Below are 24540 nucleotides of genomic sequence, written 5' to 3' on the forward strand. Positions count from 1 at the left end.
ACGATGCTTCCTGTTTGGGTTAGTAGGAAGCAAGACTAGCCTGTAGTGGAGCCTGCTTCCACTTTCATGATATTTTTACATGAATTCTACTTCATCTTTCTTCTATAAATGGTAGAATGAGCGCTCAGCAGAAGCTTGTCTCCTCTAGCCTAGTTTATCCTGGGGGGGGGGGGAGAAAGTTTGTTCCCGCACTATTTGCATAGATTCAGGCATAAGAATTATTTTTTTTTTCATAGAATTGCTGTGATCTACTTTTAAAATGTAAACTATTAGGCACAAAGATAACCATTTGTTGAGGGTTCACATACTGTCATGCACAATGGGATCTAATTTTGTTGCTATCTGTCAGTGCCAACATTGAATATCCAGAATGCTCTAGATACTACTCAAAGCACGGAAGGCTTCTACTGTGATTTGATATTTATATGGAAGGGTAGAACCAGGTTCCATTGAAATGAAGTAGTCCTGCCACTTGCCAATCAGTAGAACCAGATTTTTATGCACAACGATAGCAGTTCTTATTATCCTAACACAGACATTGTATTTGCTTTAGGAAATAAAATCATTTAGTTAAAATGAAGCTGAATACCTATTGTTAAATTGCAGAAGGAAGTAAGCCCTTTATTTATAAAAAAACTGCGTGCTTTTCATCCCTGGGGCCAATGCTGACATTAGAAGTTCTCATCCTATTATAGTGGCTTGGCTGCTAACCACCTACTACTATGGTTAAATACTGAGAACTCCTACATTCCTGGGAGGCAAACACTTCCTATTAAGACGTTTCCACCCCATTACTCTTCTTTCACGACTGATTCAAACATTTTACACGGACAATACAATGACCTTTGGGCAGACAGGCCAGCATATAAATGCTGCACTACAAGCCCAGATTGTAGTTAATTTTATTAGAAGAATGATAAAATATATTGTTTTACATAAATTACAGCAACGAGTCTTTCTGTGGTGGAAACTTTAGACTAGACATCTTGTATTGGAGCTTGTCACACAGCCAGCAAAAGCATTATCATCTCTCTAACCACTATTCATTTGCAACATTATTTTTAGGATCATTTGTTTTCTCCATGCTAATTAACGGCATTCATAGTATATCACTATAAAAATAAATACAGCTTAATTTTCTTCTTCTCTAAGCATTCCAAACACGGAAAAGATAGTGGATGTAGAAAGCAGTCTCCATGCTTTTTACTGACACTTTGACAACTTGTTTCTTGTTTTTACTTTGAGCTGTAATTGATGCAGCAGTTTTACCATTAATTCTTTGCATTATAAGATAAGATCACCTTGCACTAAGCTCATCTATCGACTAGCACTAGCCAAAGACAGTCCCCATCCTGAGGAGTTCACACCTGAGAGGTGGGAAAAGAGGTTTCTCGTTAAAAAAAAAAAAAAAAAAAAAAAAAAAAAAAAAAAAAAAAAAAAAAGCATAAAGATCAAATTTTCAGAAGTACTCAGGAGAGATCAGAGAGCCTGGCACACACGCACCCCTTTGAAAACTCAACCTTGTATTAGTAAGCCCAGCCTTCACAGTACACATGAGAAGATGAATTCATAACTGTCACTCTTGCATCTTGTGAGCAGACAGCCATCAGCCTAGACTGCCTAGATTTATCCACTTTCTCTTCTGTATCTGTTCATCTGCGTAATACTAAGTTGGCAGTTACTCCTTTTGATTTAAGTACATTAGTTTGTTGCTTATACTGCTTGTTCCAAAACAGTGTGAGAGCAAAGAAAATAAGACACTGACTTCCTGCCTAACAGTATGAAGATAGCTCCAAATTTGTGTCTGCACCTCAGGTAACTCAGAGAGTGCAGCCTGGGTGCATAGGGAAGGGACAGAACAAACTAGGAAAGGAACAAAAATGTTACTGTGCTCAAGAGGTGAGCTATCTGGGCCCATGGGGAGAAGGAAGCATTCAGAACATTCAGAGGTTGACCAAAAAATACACAGGAAACATGATCAGTCTTTGGCACACATCTCCTATGGTATCTTCTGGATAGTGCAGTCATAAACTACTCCTCAGACAGGACTTGTGATCTATCTTATAAGACTAGTTACAGTGTCTATGTATAGACATTGTCACATAGGCAGATTAATTTCTTATTCAATGAATATAAATATTAAGAAAAATGTAGCTGTCTGTGGTATTAGTTGAATAAAGGTTATATTAGCCTGTGGCCCAAAGTTATCACTGATTGTACTAAGACAGATAGGGTCAATACCTGTGTTACAGTATCGGCTTGTCAGAGATGATTTGTAGTGCTCAGAGCCTTCTTCTCTTTGCATAGCAACATGGCAATTTATCCACAAATGTTCGAGAAGATGCACAGATGAATATTTATTCATAAAAGCTGAGGATCAGACATGCCTGAGAGAGAAAGAAAAACCTTTTATTACCTTCAAATCAGCACTGAAGAAAACTATGGAAGAAAAATAAGACAAATAATGTAAAACAATGCAACAAGTTACATTTAGAACTGACAGAATCAGTAACAGAATATAACATACAAATTATTGTTGGATATTCTCTTTCATTCCTGTTCCTTAAACATAACTTTTGAAACTCCCTTTTGTATATATTATCTTACATACTCAGAAGGTGCTACACACAGTTTCCCATATAGGACTATAATAACTCTGAAATTTGCACCATTCTCGTTAGTCACAGGAGCCACCGGAAACCTGCCGCCCAACCGCTAACTGAAATGATTTCTGTAATTAACCATTTTTCCCATATGGCTTGTCTCTGGGCTTGGAATCCAATGAAAGGAAAAGGATTTCTTGGAAGTTCTGTACTCTGTGCCTGCGCTAGTAAGAGTTCTTAGAAGCAGGGGCATAGTATGGAGATTCACCAAGAGCTTCCATAAGGCCCAGTTCTAACAGGGTCATTGCTGAACTGTTCTGAAACTGAACTAACTGCGCAGAGCTTTTGGCATATCTCTGCACTGACATCCTCAGTATATCCCACAATATTATGCCTGTTTCCAATTACCTGATGCATACCAGTTCCCCAATATCCTGAATAACACACCTGGATGCGCACGAATATAACACATTACTCCATTAAAGTCATAAAAATGGAAATTATATAAATTATATAATTTATATAAATATAAATTATTTTCAAATGCAGCTTTACACAGATTTAGGATGCATAGACAAAAAATACTATGTTGTGTCCAAAATCGCAGTCAACAGCAGGGAAGACTTATGGTAATGAAAGACTATGTTTGTCTTCTTCACAGTTTTTCTGAACAATGATTAAAGAAAAAATCATGGGATAGGAATACAAATGACGTCTCTGACAATGCTTGGGAGGTATGTAATCCACTAGATACCAGTGAGATAGATATACTTTCTTTTAATGCTATCACGATGAGTTGCTTACAGTAATAATTGTTCAGATGCTCCTTCAGTGTATAGGGACAAGGATCCAAAAGAGCTGCCCTATTCTACATCATGCCATTTATTTTCTCACCTCCTCCTAAGATGTACAGATGGAAGTATTTGACATAAATGAATTAGCTTGTTATTACCCAATTCAAAGCTTCAGTGCTAGACCTGAATATTTAATGTAATATGTGAGTTTTTGGAAAGGAATATTTCCTCTACAGTTTGAATGGATTCTGTGTGATCTCTCACAAAGAACATCTCTCTTGCTAAAGTAAATAAAACTTTTTTCACCATTCTTTTCTAGTCTTTCAAATACCCATTTCAAACACACACAGATCAGACCTAGGCCTTCAGTTACACAGAGGTGCTTATCTTTAGCTCAAGGCCAGCTATGCCTGACCATAGACACTGTTGATCCAGACCATGACCCACAAGGTGACCATGGACCTGCCTTGACACTATGGACTTGACCAGCTGGACTGGACCGATGTTATCCCTGGTTAACATCACTGGACCTGACCTGTGGATTGACTTCCTGGCTTGAGCTTGGATCTGCCTCATCTCCACAACTCGTCTGGCAATCTGGACTCGCAGCTGATCCTAGCTGCTGTCTGCAGGCCTGCCCTCTCATGTCACCCAGGTACTGTGGGACTGGGCCCTGCCTGGACAGATCCCTGCCCTACAGCTGTGTTAATATGCTCAGCTCCCTTTCCCTTAGGGAGCAGCTGGCCCTTACTGCTCCTTGATAGCTTATTCCTCAGTCTTTCCCAGCTAGAAAACACAGCTTGAGATCATGAATATTTTTCAATACACTTGAGCATAGCAACATGCTGTGTGTATCTTCACTCCATGCGGAAGCCTGTGCTTTGAGTCCACTGACGTACGTACGTGAGTCCTATCATACCTCCTAACTGTTTGCAACTTAATGCTGTTTAATAGCTTGTTTGGTGTTCTCTAGGTAGACTATTTGCACCATGTTATTCATACAAAATCTCCACTGCTACAAGCTCTTACTAGTGTTGTTTAGTTTATGATAATTACGTCATTTCAGCTGGACTTCCCTACTCATTTCTGAACACAGACTCACAAAGATTATAAAGTCAAATGTCCCTTAAAAGACATCTGAAACGATCCTGTTAGGACCAAATACTATTAGTAAGTGAAAAGCCTCACTGAGAAGCATGCTCACAGATCTCTCCTAGTTTCACAAGCTCTTTCTTCTAATACTCGCTAGTTTACATATTATTATGCTAATGTTTCATCCTAGCTATAACATCCACACTCTTTGCATGGCATCTAACAAATTTTTACATTATTTTAAAAAATGAACAGCCATGTTGCAAATATTAGCTAACAAATAGAGCTGATTTTATTTCTTCATGTTTCAAAGCATAAAGCATACTGATACACAGGAGCTCTGATAATTCATTTTGTTCTGGAGTGCTTAAGCTCTTGTGTCCTTCTGCAGGTATACCATATGCAGAAAAAGTAGTATTTATTCAGTGAATATGACATAAAAGTTGTTACTAAATTAACTTGTTTGTAAACTGAACTCCTGGTGAACAGTTTCCTTATGGTTTAGAAAAACATGGAGCACAGTTATATTGTTCATAGATCACTTATTTTTAAGGTTTTTTTCCAGATACTGAACCTCTAGGTTTTTTAAACTTATCTGCATCATACAATCTAATTAAGCTTCATCAAGAGCTCATAAAAGCCCTGTCTTCAATCTGGCTATGGCTTCATAAATCTGCAAGTGCAATTTCTTTAAGAATTGGTTATGAATGTATCTGATGCGCACATGGCTGTTTTGCGTAACAGAGCTCTAATCTGATTGCAAGAGAAGTCAATTTCTTTGGCCATTAAACCTGGTACACCAAAGAAGCTGCTCTATTCTACGGAGCGTAAAGGAATTGGAAGCTATCTACTGGCTTTCTTCCATCTGCCTTTAGCCACTGCAAATTTAAAATTTCATACCAGGTTTCAGAAAACAACTTAGTATAGGATCCAAGGAAGAGGTTTTCTAAGAGTATTAACAGGCTATTCCTCATGCTAGAAAAAAATCTGGAAAAAAGATGTAGTGAGTTCAGGAGGCAAGCACACAGGATAATCATCTCCACAAAGTAATTGAGAGGAAATAATGGGATTTATGGCTTAGTTCTCTTGGATGGATTTGAAATCTCATCTGGTCCCATGTGTTAATTTGGCTCAGCATCATAAGGATGTTTATGCATCATGGAAAGCAAATGCAAAAAAGCTGTGACAAAATGCAAGATGATTGCTTGGGACACAATTGGCTTCCTACTTTAAATCTATTTCTGGATGACTGGTTATGGAAACAACCCATTTCCCTCAGAGCATTACTGAAGATCCAAAATTCTTGAGATGAAAGACCGAAAAAGACATTAAAAGTTGAGAATGAAATACTATAAAATGGGAAAAATCTGTTCACAACAATCATGATGCATCAAAACCCAGCATTATATCCCCAGATACTGAACTGCTCACACAAATGGAATGAGTAGCTACTCAGTACCTCCAACTGTGCACAGAATCACAGGAGAATATTGAACAACTGGCAAACACTTAAGTTCCTAATTGCCAAACAAAGGGGACTTGAAAGACTGAAACAAATGGTGTTGCATGGTAGCACTGTCAATACAAAAAGGCTTATAAAGAGATGACAGTGGTGCATGAAATCAAAGGTACAGAAATAGCAAAGAACGTGAAAAGAATTTCAGAAAAGGCACTAGGAAGGAAGATGCCACATGCCATCAATTTCACTGACTTTTGAAAAAGCCTTTAATAATCTTGACAGAATGAGCTTACAAAAAAAGTAATGGTCAGCTATGAAATATCTGCAAAGATTGGATAGTTTTTACACAATGTTTTTGTGTTGACAGTGTTATGTGAAGGCAACTGAAAAACAAGAGGATGGCATATGAAAGTTACAGGAGTCTAGCAAGAAGGTATGCTATTTTCACTACTTTAAGTGGATGATAAATCAGCATGTTAAAATAGCAATGGAGGAGGAAAACTATGGAATTTCTTGAACTGACAATGTGAAACTTGAAGATTTACATTTCTCAGTCTCTACCTATGACATGCAGACAACCCTCCCTCTGCCCCTCCACAATGCAGCTGTCAGAAGTTCTCTCAGAAGTAAAAGAAGATTAAAAGCTGTAAAGTTCCACCAACTTCTTTTTGCGGGAGAGAGAAAGAGTTTGAGTTTACCCTAAGCCTGAATCATTCTAACTTCATTAGTTCTATGATTGAAGCCAGATTGAAGCCTTTAAAACATGCCTGAAGTTAAGAATGGTTTTAGCTACTGCCTTCAATAGGGATAGTACTAACTGCATGCTTATGTGCTTTGCTAAATTGGATCCCTACTGATTAAAATCAATTTTCAATGAGCCAATCACAATAAATGTTTTAAAATAAAAGTTGTTTTAGAAGATAATTGAAAGAATCATTGCTAAAATGAAAACTTAACAAATCTGGAAATGACCAAAACTATCACAGTTGTCTTCCACAAGTTTAACTTTTTTACTTTGTTTTGTTAGTAAAAGACAAGATGCTAGAGACTTTCCAGCTCTACCATACAGTGGTGCATTTTCAGATTTGTGGCTAGATTGAACGATCTTCAGCCAACATCTGAGCCCACAGTCTGATATTCTGCTTTCTCTCGACTACCACTGCATTGTATCTTTGTTCTACAAAGTCATCTCTCTGTTGGTCAGTGCTGTATGGCACTTTCTGAAATGTAAATTAATAGCAACTAATCAAAGCTGCCATGTCACACAAGGGCATCACAATGTTTACTATTAGTTTTACATCAGTTTTGGCCTATACTCAAATGAAACATGGAAAAGACTAGTTAAGGAGCAAAGAATGCTGTTGGCCTTCAGTAATATTTAGCCATGAGATTTAGTTTCATTATAGCATACTCTTGTGAATGGCTGAACACAACTACAAACTCTTGCTGTGCCCACCGTGCCATAAAGACATATGCATGGGTGTTCCCTATTAATAGGCTTGTAGACTTGCTTTTACTGACATACAAAATCTTTGCTCTTAGCCAAGGTGCTTCTAGGACAGTTGAAACAAACCTGACTTGTTCTTCTTTCTGGGTACACTCGTATAGTCAACACTTTCATTGTTACTAGGCAAGTGAATAGGAAATTAATCCCATTGGGAGTTTGGGGCATAAGAGTATCACACTACCAGTCCTACAATATGTCAAAACTTTAGTTATATAAGCACTTCTAGATTAAACAAGATTGTTTATTAATGAATAATGTTATTGATTGCTTTCAAATACATGTTTGTAATTGTTTATATCTAACAGTTTGAGCTATTACATTTTTAATATATGTATTTTGCAGTTAAAAATTAACTACAAATTCCTAATTAATTTTAAATAGACTATTCCACAGGTTTGATCATTAGTATATAGATTTCTTAAAGCAAATGTAAATTAACTACAGTAGAACTGTAGTACTTTTCAAAAATTTAGATTCCAATTTTATCAGACCAAAGCCACCATAACAGCCTAAGGAAACCATGAAACAATGTGTTGCATTAAATATTTTTTTATTTCTCTCAGTAATATCTGCGTAGCCATGAAACTAAACACTTAATGTCCAAATTCTGCTCAGAATAAAGATGACAGATAAATAATTCAAGTACCTAGGCTTGAAAAATCTGAGGCATAATGAACTGGGAATAGAAGCTGGCTGTAAGTGGAAAACTAGCATCTTCATAGATGGCAGGAGTTGCTTAAATACCTTTAAAAACCATAGAGGTGGTTTCTAACAAAATTTCAGATTTGGTTCTATGAGAAAACATGTAGTTTTTCATAAATTGGTATTTCACTTGTGATTTTGCATAACAGAAAATTTTTACTTATGTTTTATACATACTATAGAAGCAATACTGGACTTCGCGTTGCGTAATGATGACAACTTTTCCTAAAAAAGGAAAGCAGAGCTGAAGACAACGTTTCGTTGCATTGATGCTGACTGATTTATTTGCCCTTTCAACAACCTTTTGTTAGTGTTTAAAAGGGTGCAAAAAAAACAATTTCAGAAATACAGTGCTGACAACTTATCGTTTTTCAGAATTATTGCTTTTAAAGAAACTGCCTAAGGAGGCTTCATGAGAAATCTAAATTATTTTATTAATATGGAAGGATTTACTTGAAAATAATCCAAAACTAAACATAAGAAGCCTCTAGCACAACGTATTTCCAACTTTCTGTTGTTTTTCAATAGTAGCTGTCAAGTATAATGAGCAAGCCATGTTTACTTTTTAGGCTGGCAAAATATAAATATTAAATATATATAAATGAATAAAATAAAAACGGTCAGTCTGGGATATAGGTCATACAAGACTAAAAGAAAAAGCAACTACTTGTATTAGAGTACATGTACAGAACAGAAATGTGATGACCCTGAACTACTGAGTCATTTTAGGCTTTTGCTTAAAGGGGACTCTAGCTGAAGTAACTGAATACAGTAATTCCACAAGCTGCATTTCATACCATACGCTGCAGCACAAATCAGAGATGAAATAAAAGTGGTAGAGCAAATTACTTAGTGTGATAAGCATTAAGGGCATAATTCACTGATTCCAATTAAAGGAGACCTTTCCATGATCTTTAATGGAGATGCAAGGAAATTGCGTTGAAAATGCACAATGTTCATTTTTCTGTTACACCAGAAACTCTCAGAAAGTGAGAGAGAAAATAAAACATCTAAAAAACAGAAGATGTTGAGAGGAAGGAGCTAATGAAATTAGAAGCAAAACAAGGACAAGCATTCAAGAAGGAAGACGTTAACCAGGACAAAAGCCACCACGTGAAATTAGTAGGTGAGAGCCCTAACATTTGCCCAAGAAGATAACTTGGTGAATGAGGAGAAACTAGAGGTGATGTGATGGGAAGAACAGAAAGATATGGCACTGATTAGAGGGAAATTGAGTATGCTTTTAGGATAGAAAATGTGTTGTGAGATGCAAGAACCAGGTGGAAATGGGTTTAGTGAGTAAGGTGACAAGGGCAAGGAAATTTCTTATTGCTAGACTACAAGGAAACTTATAAAGAGAGTGAAGGTGTAAAATCTCAGCGCTGGAAATGGAAGACGACCAGAAAATTTTCAGCAATATGAAAAAGACAACACTTTTAATAAGATTGACTGACTTTGTAAAAGTGCAAGTCCCCCCTGGTATTCACATTTGCAACCATGTAAATAGGTTCCAAAGATTCACCCTTCCCACCAGATTCAACATGCAGTAATTGAAGTACTTCGATGGAGATCTGAGGAAAAAACTGAAAGCACCAGAATCATAACAGAAGCTTTCTGTTTCCTCCATTGTCTAATGAAACCATGTCCTTACAGAAGGACCAGCACTAAATTTCCTTTTTGTGCAAACCTGCACAGCTAATACGTACTAGCAGTGGTTTCCATTGCAAGTGGCAAACAACCAAAACTGCCTGTAAGTAAACGGAAGTATCAGCAGCAAAATCTTTCTATGCAAGGTCAAACAGAGTGTCATCTTTGTGAAATAATATTTCAACAAAAGCCAGTTGCAACACTGAAATATCTAGTTCTATAAAATTGAGATTTAGGGATTAGCTCCTTTATTTATTTGAACAAGGTAATTGCATGGTGTTTTAAAACAGTATTATATTTTACCAAAATGCATAGTTTACATTTTTCTTGCATGCTGTTATGGGAAGATGGCACTCAGCTTTTTTAGTAATTGAACATGGCTTTGAAGAACAAAACACTGTTAATATCAAACATTGTGATTATAAAAAAAATACAGAGGGAAAAATTACAGAATATTTTAAAATACTGCCTCTCTGTGGTATGTAATTTTTTATAATTTTTTAAGGTCTCAAGTAAATTAGAAAGGTCTCAAGTAAATAGAATAATTCTATAGAAGTAATATAAGTAACTTAGAATCAGACACATGTAGTTTTGTTAACTTACTCCTTTGTAATTCACACCAAATTCCTTCAATGCAGTAAGAATTAATTCAAAAAAATAAATATCCAAGGAAGAATATGGACTTAATTATTATTACTGTTACATTGCTAAGATGAAACAGCTGTGTACTCAGATAAAGCCATTGTTCAACAAATACTTTTATTAAGCGTATCTGTAGCAATGACTCCAGCTCCCCAAGAGCAACGCAGATCACTTCTTGGACCACCCATTGCTCCCTAGGTAAAACAGTGTATCCAACTTTATCTTTTGGGGGAGAGGGAAGAAGGAGGAGGGGAAGACAGAAAGGAAGAGGCAGGAACTTGCTTGACCAGACACAGTCGATAGTTTGATGGATCTGAAACAATTCCATTTTGCACACTGACATATTAAACCAGAACAACTATATTTTAACATTCAGAATTCAGCAATCAACATCGTTTTTGTTCTAAATAATTATTTTGATCATTAGCTAATGACAGCAACAGTGTTTCTTAAATGGTACTATCCCAAAAATAACAATGACCTCCTCAGCACAAAGGAGAGAATCTCAGAAAACGAAGGTCGGCTGATTACAGGAGAAAACTCGGGTGGGGGAGTGGAGAGAGAGAGAAAAAGCAGGCGTAGAGGAAGGTCAGATGTACAACAGGAGTAGTCAGGAAAATAAATTGGCCAGGGTCATACAGCAAACAAACCATGTGCCAGAGCTGTGAATAAAATCCAGAAGTTCTGATTACTTGCTTCAATGCTCTATTACTCTAATATCCTCTCTCAAAACCACTTTCTAATACAGACAGTCCAGGAGACCGAAACAGTTCTTATCTACAAAATAAATACGGTAGAAAATATATAAAGGTTTCCTCCCCAAAGCCACCTCCAACACTAAGTTCTGCTTCGGAAAGGTTTGTTCAAAAGTATTGCACACTTCTTCCAGATCAGTAACCAAAATGTCTGAGTCTGCATAAGTTGTCTTCCATCTACTCAGGAATTGGTGTTGGGGTATTTCCCAAAAATGTTCAAATTTAAATGAGTCTCCTTTTATTGGAGTGTTTCCTTCAATTTCTACCATCAGTATGTGTTTGCTAGATGTTGTAAGGAATATTAGAGAAGTTGCAAAAGCAGAAGACCTCTTTGAGAACAACACTTATAACTATCCAATACTGGTGAAGACTTTGACCATTTCTTGTGAAAATAAAAAATGCACCTACAGACCAAACAGAAAATAGCAAACAAAAGAAAGTTCAAACTCATGAAACTTTCCACTTGCTATGTAGTTTATAGGCGTAGACTATAAAAAGTATGGTAAGACCTTAACACTGTGAAACTGTTTCTAATTTCTAATTGGAATATGCACTGTTTACCATAGGATATGCAATGTGGCTTTTTTCCCCAAAAATACTTTTTAGCAGAGTGAGTAATTAAAACTATGACTTAATGCAAAATAGAACTCATCCAGGATGGTTCCAAATTACTGATTTTTAAGCCATTTTCACAGCACATAATCAAGTTTCCTAAAAGCAAATCAATCACTGGATACAAGCACTTAGGTTTAATTTAAGACTTTATCAGTCTTTTAGAACGTGGAGTCCATGTGGGTGTGGGTTGAGTATTCAATGGTGCAAATCAGAGCAGCTCTCCTGTAATCCATGATTATACAAGTTCAGAAACTGATCTAAATATTTAAGATGCGTGCTTTAAACCTCCTGACTGTATTTGTATTTCAGTGAGATCTATACACTTACTAAGTGAATAGAAGTTTCTTAGTCCAGATTTTTTTTTTCTCCACAAAAAGTGTATTTTTCTTCCAAGTATTATCTTCTGCGGTAGAGGCTTCCATCTAGTGGACGCTTCATCTGTTTTATTTGTAAAGTTTTAGTAATTTACTTGAACAGTTGTACAATATATCTAACAGCATGTGTTGGCTTCTAATTGAAAGCAATTAAGAGGAAATGCTTGATGTGATTTAATAACTGGTACCTCTACAGCATTTTGTGAGGACTTTTAAACTTATTGCAGCAGTCTCAAAATAATTTACTTGAAACTTAGAAAATGTAGGACTTTATTAGAGGTGTGTAAACAGCAAAATCATGTCCTAGGAAAACTATTTACTGACTCGATAGTTCAGGGAATTGATTGAAGGATAGGAGTAATGTTAACTAGTTGCTGTTTGACCAATATATCAGTGCTTATCTAAGGAATCTCCAGTCTGTTTGTACAGACTACACTTACTAGATCTTTCAGTGTCCTGTTATTTAGAAGAGGGAAATAGATTGATACCTGCTGATTTGTTTAGTCCTTTGGTTTCCTCAAAATATCTAATTAAAAAATAGTTTCTGCAGGGAACAAACACTATGTTTACATACTTTCCTGTAGGAAGATGATGATGCAGTTTACAACTGTTGCTATTCAGTAGCATGAACTGCTTCCTCACCTTTCACCTGTGAAATCCCAGCATCTTCCTTCAAAGAGTGACAAGGAAAGCTTTCATTGTGGCAGTAGCTTTCATAACACAAATCTCAGCCCAATAGTAACTGAGATCACAAACACAATTCTTGTGGTCTTCCAAGTAACTTCAGGGGATAGTGATATGAGGTTACTGTTAAGGCTCTACAGAGTTCACTGAGAAGCCTAAACTCATTCACACAAACATGAGCTAAGAAATATGCTTCAGACACAGTAAGCAAAAGCTTCTCATAACAGCCAAGTTTAATGAAAGTGTATGGTTTTCCCCACACCATACCTCTATTCTCATTCTCACAGAACTTCCAAGATGTACTTCCCATTTGGGACATGAACCTGTCTGATTTCTCAGGAAATTTTGGAGGCCACAACGTAGCATGTCCTACATTTTCTGTCTATTGGGATCTTAGCAGACCAGACTTAGTTTAATTACAGGAATTCCATTCCAGCAGAACAGATGTCAAAATCACAAAACAATGTCACTTATTGACAGTCTCTCTGAAGAGAAGTTAGTATTTCTAAGTGAGTCTAAAAATATTACTGTATATAAAAAAAGGCATACATATGCACACGCCCTTTATGAATGGACTTAACATGGACCCTGCTCATAAAGCACTGCTCATTTCTAGCTCAGACAATAATCTCAGTGCAGTAAAAGCTTAGAAATAATTAAAGGAAGTGGGAGGGGAGTTCTGCAATCTTTTTTTGAAACAAGATTAAGCAGGACTTCAGGACTAGGTCTAGTTCAAATCAGATCAAACACTATGGTGTCTAAAGTAGACAAAGATTTGCATTGTCCAAAACAGGAATCAAAGCTGCCTCTAGTGACCACTTCCAGGACCTATAAAAGTAATTTACGTAACAGAGGTTGTCTTTGCATAAAGACAGAGCCAAAGTGTGCTCCTTACATTTAAGGGTATTTTAAGGTGGTCTCTTTAAAGAGGAGGCTGCCTAGTAAGTGTGATCTACAATTAAGTTTTCCCTTTACAGATTAAGCATGCCAAAAACGATGTAATACAAAGAAGAAAAGAATATTAAACAAGGGTAGAGCACAACCAAGGCGGTGTGCTACAAATCATGTCAGATATGCACACAATGTATATTAATTCCCTGTAATTGGAGTAACTTGTGCTCAAAAAACAACAAAAACCAGTTTACCCTTAGACAACATCCTGCTCTCATTTACACAAAAAGGATTCAGGTAAGGGCAGTCCAATTACGTAGTGTGTGTTCAGTCTATCAGGGCTCTCTAAAGCACCAGCATCATTGTGTGGCAGCTAAATTACACTGTGCTGAAAAGCCCAGGAGAGGGCTAAGTGAGCAAAAGGAAATGCATAAAAACAAGTCTGGGAGCCACTACTTTTTGCTATGTTCTCCACAAATGCTTAAAAAAGAAATTTCTACCTCTCCTCAGGGGTGCTGCTATTCACTTGTATTTTGTCATTTAGGAATAAGGAGGAGAGAGTATCTGTGCTCCAGCAAGAGCCATCATTATTAGCTTGTTTGTTTCTGTTCATGCTCCCTTTCAAGTCGTGCTTCTTTTGAGAAATTCTCCAGGGTTTTGAACCCACATTGCTACCTGCTAGAAAAGCATCCCTTACGCTAGGAATTACCTGGCGAGGCTTCTTTTCACACGACAGGCAACTCACATTTGTAAGGTTGGGAATATGAGGGAACATTCTGAGGAGGAAACCATTGCTAACTGCATAAAATAGAGCCTAAATGTTCTCAAGGCAGTAATAGCTTCCAAATAGTATTACTATTTAACATATCAATGAAGGCCGTGGCTATGTTCATTAATCCACTCTGAAAAGTGTTTCTGGATTATCTCAAGTGTTGACAACAATGATCTGAAAAGTGCCTGTGAGAATACAAAGAAACTGAGAAAAACCTTCTTTTCGTAATGTGTCCTCCCCACAACAGAAAACTGAACTGGTTGAATTAAAAATAAGTACCCAAACTGGTAAGAGCATTCTGTAACACGTTGTATGCAACCTGGCCTTAACTCACTGAGTTAGTATGATTAATTTTTAGAAATCTAAGACTTCAACGTTAATCCTGAATAATACTGCAGTTTGGAACACTAACATAATCAGATTATAGTGAACGTCAGTGTCATTTGATTCTAAATGATGTAGAGCATATTACTGGAATTATCACCCTCTGTTTCTATGAAAACATGAATTGGAAGAATGCCAGGCAGTGTTTACAGTGTCTCAACAGTTGCAGACCTCTGCTTCAAGTAATTTTTAAGAATATGACTCTGTTCATTCAAATATCGATTTCTGACTGCAAGTTACCACAAGAATTTTGAAAAGCTGGGAGCTTTACCACAACAACACACATGCAAATATTGTGTGAGAAACTGATATACAAAACTACATTCTATAAATACATCACGGAATTGCCATCTATACAAGCAAGTACCTGATTTCTGTTTTCAATAAAGAAACTGCTACTCTATCTAGTCCTTCCTAATAATTTGATTCATGTTTTTGCACCTTCCTTGTTCCCCATAATTGTTATTCTGATTGGCTGCAGTAGGGCTAATGCTTACTTTATTTCTGGTTAATCTGATTTAAGTAACAACCTGTGATTGTGATTTCAGTGTATTAGTATAAGGAAGTAATGCTTCCTGTAGGAAGAACGGCAAATTTGATCTATTAGAAGCAGGTCATGATCTGACTGCAAGATGAAAATAGAGCTAGAGAGACCATAGTAATAACATCAACTCATTCTCAGATAATATACTTCGAAGTAAGATTACGGCTTGTGCAGATAAGAAAACATAATACAGTTATGTTTGGTTGGTTATTTTGTTGCACAGAGCTCTGGGGGGGAGGTAGTTTCAGAGAAAATAGTTAAACTTTAGTAAAGTTGAATAATAAAAAGTCTTATTATATATTCAGGAGAAAAGCTTGCTTTCAAAGCCAAGACAACTTAAAATACTTAGTTCTTTCTTAATGTATCACAGATTATGTATCAGACTTCCACACTTTTTCATTCTGTTCCAATGAAACAATACTTATTTAAGTATCTCTTTATTCTACATAACTGCTGTAGTTTTAAAGGGAGGGGAAAACCCCAACAAGATAGTTTAAACTAAGAAGCTAGCTTCAGTAAATGAGCAACAGAGAATGAATTCAATTTAAAATACTGATTCCTCAGATGGTAAGCTCATGTTTTAAAAACTTAATGACTCTGTGATAGTTTAGTAGTCAAACTGCTTTATTATAATAGGATGCTGCTGTATTATTTAGCATGTGCCATGATACAAACACTTTTATGAGTCTGAAAGGTATAGGCAGCATGTTGCTATGGTAACGTGGTGCTCAAATTGACGCAACCCTTAAGGTTCTGTTTATGAACCTCTCAGTAAATCTTTCAAAATTCTTTACACATAGCAACAAACAAGATATTCATGTAGTAGTGAAAATTTTGTTTGTACAAAATATTCTGAATGAGCATAGTTAACCCAAAATAGGGACTGAACTGTAGTGTTGGAACAGCTATAATCAATAATCACCACGCTATCAGTATACTTCAAGATTTTTGATTAGTTGTGTTCAACAGCTGTATTAACATCATCAAAGCTTGGCCCTCACTTAAGCTGACCGCTCATCAAATCCATTAGGAAGTTAAATTTTTTTGCAACACAGCTGACCTTTAACTTGCTGTGCCAACGAAATCCCAAACTGTAACTGAAAAAGCGAACTATAACGCTGAAATGCATTAAAAAGAAAGTTGGAAAAACAGTATCAAGACTGGAATAAAATAAATTGCACAAATCGATGGTAACGCATTGAATTTAAACTGTAGTTACGTAGAATGCAATACAGATGGGAGTCTTGCAAAAAAATATCTCCTGCATTAATTTTATCATCAACATGAAGAAGCTAGGTCTCTATCCTGTGTGCACGTAGGCTCTCTGAGTAACTCTGCATATATCCTGTGTGCACGTTGGCTCTCTGAGTAACTCTGCATAAACTCTGCATGAAAAAGAAACAGAGTGTAGAAAATACACAGCATTTGTTTAACTACTGTTTACCATGTAAACTGATTATTCCTAAAGGCTTTTCCTACACTCCAAATGAAATAGGATGCCTACATGTTTGAGTAGTCTTAAATAAAAACTGTCTTTTAACTTCAAGCAATGCTTCTAACGAATTATTGTCACTGTTTCTTGTTGGTCAGATCTCATAACCTCTATGTGTGTTCTGTCACCACCAGCTACCTTAGACAGGCAGAAATTAGTCCATTTCAAGCTAATCAAGTTGTTTAATACAATATTCAAAAACTCCAATAAGCAATTCTGCATGCACTAAAATTTGCTCATAAATGCTATTGTCTAGCCTGAGCTTCAGCTGATACCACTGTAAGTGCCAGTATCTCTTGCAAGATTAATAAAGGACAAACAAACTTAATCTGAAAATAACCTTTCACCTGAGCTTTCAGTTCACTTCTTTATTGACTTCAGCCAGGAAGAAAATAGTAACTAAAACAGGAAAAATAGCACTCTTGATACACTGTACAGTGCTCAGCTGCAAGAATACTCTCCAAGTCTTCCTTGGATCATTAAGCCCTATCAGTATTGTCCACCTGCAGAATACAGATAGAATTTCATCTTGTCTGCAGTGCCTTGTACAACAGTCTTCTGTTTCTTTTTTTGAAATTCTTGATAACACTTGTTTGTCTAGTTTTATCCTCAAATGAAGTCTAGCCAATTTTTACCCAATTTAAAATAAAATGCATTAATTATCTCACTTCATAGCTGCTGTGAGTTTTGCAAGTAATATCTTACTCCTGTTCCCTAAGGTCCATTTTTCCCTTTTTCCTAAGCAGTCATCTCTCCTATGCCAAAAAGGCAGAATTAAAAACAATTCATCTATCTAAAGAGTTTGTAGGTGTTAATTTTTTTCCCCATTTTTTTTCCCCCTCAGAATACTTCATGCCATTACTGCCTTACTCAGAGCACCATGCTGTCCATTACTAAGCCATGAAATGCTTGGTTCTGGAGCTTGTTTAGTAAATCAAAGGGTGCTTCTCGGTAGGAAGGTGTTATGCTTGCCAAGTCTGAAGAGAAAGATAGGATCTCTGCTAGAATGCTAAACACAAATAAACCATTAAAACTTTGTCTTCTGCTGCAGTAGTCTATTTTGTTGCTAAATAAACAGACTATATGATATTAGGAACATAGGCAATTCTGAATTTGCTTGTCTTGAAGTTAACTCTATTCATACTGCTTCTCCAAGTATTCCTCCACCAAAGAAACCTGCATAGTGCAGCACACTGAACAGATTTTTCCTAATTCATAAGCTCTCTTGTATTTTGAATTATACTGAACTAAGTTCTGTTGAATTCTAACTGGTTTGCAGTTAACTATTTTGCACTAGTGAAGATGTGAGCCAGATTCGTTTTTTTATTTTTTTCTTTCAGTTACTCTCATATTTCTTTAACAATACCAGGATAATAACAGATGTGAAGAGATCTCAGCGATGAATTTCAGGTGTTTCCTAATTATTTCTAATACCTACACGTCAACATTCTCATTCACAACCGTTTCTTCTGGATTATATTTTCCTTGGCTGCTTTTGTTCCACCATTTCACAAAGGAACAAGGAAGGAAGCATCCATTATCTTCCTGAAGGGTGGTAGAATCCCAAGACACAGCTTCCTTTAAACAGATTTGTTTGGGGCCAACAGACGAGTCTGAAGAGAATCCAAAATGGAAATACATAACTTCCAGATATCCTGACATTTCTGAGTCCAACAGCCTGGAGTCGGCATGTTTAGAAAAGACCTATAATCCTAAACCCTGATGGCAAAAGGGTTAAGGTCCTGATCTGGGGAAAGTAGCTATGGCTTATCCACCCCAGGCTGAGGGGTGATCTGCTAGCAGAGCATATAGCACAATGGAAGGCACCGGACTGCAGCTCAGCAGGCCCCTGGCTCCCACCCAGATTCACACTCTGCAGCGTTCCCTCTTCACACTACCATATCAAAGTTGCTCTTTTGGAGTCAGTCTTCTCCCCTGTCCTCTGGGGGCAGTTGATGGTAGGTATGTGCTCACCACTGTCAAAAGTTCAGTTGTGAATCCTGCCTCTGCCTCCAGTGTTCAACACTTGGAGAACACAGCTATCTCTTTTACACAATGAAAATGATGACCAAGGTAGTGCTGCATCCTAAATTCATCTACTGATTACAGAACCAGCCCTCATCTAAATTTACCTGACACGTAGAAATTAAAATCCAAGCCTACTACTTGAGCAAGAAACTTTTTTCTGCAAAAGGGAAATGGAGAATATAAGCACCCTTTTAATTTTAACTGGATGATGGTGGCTGAAGCTTTCTTCTATGATAACTGGAGTGGAACAGGAACATATCCCTTCTCATTTCAGAAAAGCATACTAGTTACTGAATTATTCAGCATAATAGTAGAAGATACATCTTATTTGCTTTTTGCTTTTGCCTTCTTGTTTCCGTTTCAGAAGAGGAGAAACTGGGCATTGTAATAGCACATTCTCTAAAACTTGTTTTGTCAGAGACTCTGCTAGGACATACCTAGACTGTAGTCATCCTGCAGCTTAAGAACCAAGTTGTTCTGTAGCACTGTGAGATGTTTTAATTATACTACATTCACCTACCTAAAGAACATAGTTGTTTCTCTCCCAGGACATGTACTAAATGTGATCCTGTAACAGTTAAAACAGGTTTGCGATTGTTATGATGTGGGAACTTTACTGCCCCAGCAAAAACTAAAAGGTATGCAAGAGTCTGGAAAACAAGTTTTATTAATGCTTTATATCACTATGAACATATGCTTCCCTGAAGTGTCTGAAAAAGATGAGTTCATCAATTATGCAATCTAGCAGCCTGTTTCATGTGAGGTGTAGTTTAGCATGTTAAAGTAAGTTTTATTTTAAAATATGTTATTAATCTTAAGGATTATTAACTTTGGCTACTGACAGCTTCACTGTTGATACTTTATAATATTCCTGATAGTTCAGGAAGATAACCTGTTGGGCCCTTATTTCTCTGCTTCCAGGAATACATTAATTCTCCTACTTGTATTTGCAAGGAGATCAATTTCAAATCCATTTCTTAGTCCAAGTAATTACTGGGCATCTCTGCCTGCAGTGTAGCTGTTTACTGATGCACATATACATTGAGAGGTTCCAAGCTTCCTGTTTACATTCAGCTTTAGTAATCAGAGTTGGAAGTGCTGAGCTCCTAATTTGCACTATGACAGAAGAAGTAACAGGCTGGAAAAGTTTAATTAGGATCATTTATAATCTTGGTTCTACTTCTCCCTTTGTGGGATGGAGAACTGAATGAATAGGGTGAAGGAATGGAGAGAATAGCTTTGTCAACACTGCATACCAGTTGAGATTTCCTTCTCTGTGACTAAACTGAGTGCTCTGCAAGGGCTTCTGCACAAAGGCTGTACATTCCCAGTTTCTGATATAGTAAGCATTTGCCAATGTATTGAAGAGGAATCTGCTACAAGGGTGAAGAAAATAGGATTATCAAAAATTGCGAATGATCCAGCAGTAAAAAAAAGAAAAAGAAAAAAAGAAAAGAAAGAAAGAAAAAGTCTCTTAAAGATCTTCTGACTGTATCAAAGAAAGTGGTCATCAAAGGTCACATTTCCCACTCTCACACGTAGTCCCTATTCGTAAAGAAATAATTAAAATTTCTTCTGTGTTTCTCTAGAATGAAAAAAATGAATTTATAAAACATCATACCAGAAAGTTCTAAAACTCTGAAATAGATATATTTTACACACTTTCTGTTTCTTTGAGGGGGTGGAAAGAATGGAGTCTTGTTTATTTCCACAATTAATACTCTGCCACAAAAGCTTTTTATTAAATTCCCAGAAAAGCATTACTGTGTGCTCATTGTAGCGGTCTCAAAACCTCAGTTACATTTATAGGTGGGGAAACTCATAGATTTTCTTTGTTTTAGCCTGGTTTTGTAAAATACTCTGTCAAAACAAAAATATAGTTCTATATCATTCATTACTTCTCTTTAGTAAAATTTTTTCTTACTATTTTCCGCCTCTAAGTTCCTTATTGTGGCAAAGCTTGGCCTTCAAAGCCACAGTAATGGCCATTACTGTGGAGGAGGTGGAGAAGGAGACAAAGTTGTGACTGACAGCTAGTTTACTAATACAGAGTTCACAGTTTTTCTCTTGCTCCACAGTGTCAAAAGCTGAAAGCTTTTTTTTTTCCCTGTGTGTCTCTGTCTTTGTTCTTGAAGAGCTATTTCCTTTTCACTTTCAGATAAAAGATGAAGAGAATGGTTGTAATAAAAATCTCTTTTGCATTCCTAAGCATAACAAAGAAGATCTAGAAAGAGTCTTGATTCCTCACGGACTCATTCTGGACAGGTATGGAGGTACTAAACAAAGAGCAGTGGCAGTGATGCCAATGGCCCCAGTTGCCTTCCAAAGAAAAAGACTGATACACTACACATTGAGCAAAATCTCCCTGATGGAAGCTTGGAGGAACAGGGAAACCCTGTAGCTATAAAACTTAAGTTTTGCTCGGGAGTTTAATGCAAGAGAACTTATACGAAGTGAACCTCTCTACAACCCTAGTTAGGTTTCCAAGTCATTTGAAAGAGTTTTAAGCCTTTCTATCCTGAATTGTTTAGACATATTATTCAAACCAAGTGGGTAAGCGTCATCCTGTGAACTTAGCTGCCAATATGTAACTAACTTTCCTGTGTCTTCACGTGGTCACAAGTTGCTGGTTAAAAAATTCAACAGCAGGATCAGAATTTTAACTTGGGCATTGTTGTATGGACCAACAAATATGACATGCAAAATATTTTATAAAATTTGTGATTTGTTTTTTCTTCCAGTTTGGCAAGCGATATCATGCAAGATATGGGATGTCATCACATTGTTGCACTCTGTGTCCTTAAAGGAGGATATAAATTCTTTGCCGATTTGCTGGACCATATAAACATACTAAATCAAAACGGTGATAAGTCTGTGCCAATTACTGTGGATTTTGTTAGAATAAAAAGCTACTGTGTAAGTAACTTTCTTTTCCTTGGAAAATTGACTCTCCGTATATTGACATTCTGAATCCTGTTAGTTTACATGCAAAACATATGAGATTGAGTTTATATCCTGTTCAAAACAAGTTAATCTATTATGTACTGAAAGGCAACTAATTTACTGCCCTGCTCAAAGGATCAGTTGAGTATTTATATTCACCTGCATGTATATACAGCCTAACACTTAGAGTGAGAAAGCAAGGGCGGGGTTAAGGTCTCCAAAGTCTTGCTCAAAGCTTCCATTACAGGTTCTACTCTAACTGTCCTTGCCATGGGACTCTTTGATGTGAGGGAGTATGGAGAGGAGCTCGGCATTAGAGATTTGCCTAAAGTCTTCCTCTGCATTATTTCTTTTTCTTACAGATAATGTTGGTGAGATTTGTTTCCGTAATCTGTTTGTTGGAGAAAGGGTATTTTTCACCTGAGCTAACTGTAGCTGGCCTGAGCCAACTACTGCAAAGCAATTCTGTGATTTATAGTTATCTTGTTTTCTATATTTTAGCTTCTCCACTCTTTGAATACTCAAGCTCTGTGCATTGATCAAAATTTATCCCATGCTAAATACAACAGTTTACAACATCCTATGAAAGTATCATAGAATTCTGAAACAGTGGTAACAAAAATAGCTGACAGCAACAAAGTTGATTCTAGAAATACAACTATACTTTTGCTCAGCAGCTCAAACATTTGTCTGGGATAGTTCACTGGGATAGTATTTCTTGCTTTCCACTACTTAAAAGCTTTCACTGAAAGAATACCGCATAAAGTTGCAAGTGTCATTTCATATGTGAATAGCAACAACTATTCAAGATAATACTCATGAAGATATTTTGTACGACTTCACTCCTTCTAGAGTGATTCACCTACAGAAAAAAATCAGTATAATTGAAGAACTGTCTATATTAAATGGGAAGGTATGAAGTAGCATCTTCAGCTTTTAAAGGGAAAGAACAGTTCTTACACATCCTCCAGGAAGTTCATCTGTGTTAGGATTTTGATTCTACATATTTACGGTCACTTAAAGCTGGTCTAAAATACCATGCCTTGAAATGGAAAATTATTCCCACTGATCTCCGTGAAAACATAATGGAATCAGTATTGAATGCTTCTAAGAATTCCACTCTATCTTTTATCCTCGAAACCCCAGAAATAAACCATATTAAACTGGCATAGGCAACACGTTCTTTTAAATGCTATTGCTATACATATCATAATACTATATAAAACCTGATATAAGTGGTTTTCTCATAATATTTTATGCTTCTATAAATACTTTCAGAAAGACTCTTCAGAAAGCACTAAAGTAATGTAAGTAGTAAAGTGACAAACTTCTTTGAAAATTAATTGCAACTTATTTATAACTGAACTTTATAGAGCAAACTTTTTTTTATTAGCTGTGTAATTCAGCGAACGTTGGCATTAAGATGTTTTTCTTCCTCTCTCTGAATAATGTTTTCCAGAATGTTAGTAGTAGAGGTGAGTAAAGATCTTGACTTTTTTTCACCACTTAGCAAGTTAACGCTTCTTGTACATAAAACACTTGATCATGTCAAAGCATGTATATCATATAAAGCAATCAGAGGCATCAGTAGTGCAATCACACACTCTAAGTTACCCTGACAGTCTGTTTTTTTTTCTTTCAGACTTATATACATATTTTTTAATCTCTTTGAGGACATTATTCAGATTGGCAGAACAATGAAGGTGCTACTTTCAAAACTAAAAGACTACAAACCAAAAAAGCTGTAAGGTATGATTACACGGCCACTGACTAGCATATCGTAATGAGAAGATACCAGAATCATTCAGGTAAATAGTCAGAGTATACTGCCTTTTTTTTTTTTTAATGCCTAGGGGAAGAGAAAGTAAAAGCAGGAAACAATACCTCCTCCCTTCCTACTCCCCCCAAATCTTTACGTGCCACTTGAGTTTATCTGCCTATATGTGCTATGTTAGTTTACTGATACAGCACTACCTGAAAAAATAATGATTTGGGATACAGAATTGAAGAGATTTAACTCTAAGACAATAAAAAGAGTCACATGGAGCTTCAGAACGTACCTAGATCAGACCCTTAGTTTTTTTCTCAATTATAAAGGCAAGAACTACTTCTCTTTCTGGTAAATTAAAACAATGAGATTACTGTAACTGCATGATTCTAGAAGCTTAAGGGGAGGGATGGGAGAAGCAAAATCTACAGCTTGGAGCAAGAATCATGATTATCTCCCCTCTGTCTTACAGCCTGCTCATTAAAAGGACACATCAAAGCTCAGGTTATAGACAAGACTAAGTATTCCATTTTTCTCATTGTCCAAAATAAGATTACAGAATTTCATTTCACGCAGTAAGTCTGCACATTAAGATATGCACATCAGGAAGGCCAAAAGAAATGTGGAGAAATGGGGAGAAAATATGTAAAAACTTGTAAACCATCAGCTAGCCCATACTGAAACCTCACAACCACCTTCTTTTTATTCGTTCTGAGTGTAGCTATTTGGATTCCTGAATTAGAATCAAACTTTTTAACTTCTGATTGCTTGGCTTTGACCCTAGAAGGCATTTGTTTTGACTCTGGTTTAAATATAACTTATTTTCAAACTGTAAATCCCATTT

General features: G+C 36.5%; 1 protein-coding gene and 1 long non-coding RNA gene across 2 annotated transcripts in view; one reads left to right on the top strand and one right to left on the bottom strand.

Annotated features, from left to right (window-relative positions):
* The window catches only part of LOC134146069 (uncharacterized), a 44522-nt gene that overhangs the window by 17164 nt on the left and 2818 nt on the right, over positions 1-24540 (bottom strand). The window contains exon 3 of the long non-coding RNA XR_009959773.1: positions 2242-2387. This is a non-coding gene — a long non-coding RNA (uncharacterized LOC134146069). The remainder of the gene's footprint in view (positions 1-2241; positions 2388-24540) is intronic.
* On the top strand, positions 18774-23676 carry LOC134146127 (hypoxanthine-guanine phosphoribosyltransferase-like). The gene is given in 7 exon segments (XM_062586334.1): positions 18774-18915; positions 19350-19369; positions 21144-21251; positions 21719-21901; positions 22781-22798; positions 22800-22841; positions 23602-23676. Coding segments are annotated over 7 exon segments (588 nt in total).

The sequence above is a fragment of the Rhea pennata genome, chromosome 13 (assembly GCF_028389875.1).
Source record: "Rhea pennata isolate bPtePen1 chromosome 13, bPtePen1.pri, whole genome shotgun sequence".
NCBI classification, from domain to species: domain Eukaryota; kingdom Metazoa; phylum Chordata; class Aves; order Rheiformes; family Rheidae; genus Rhea; species Rhea pennata.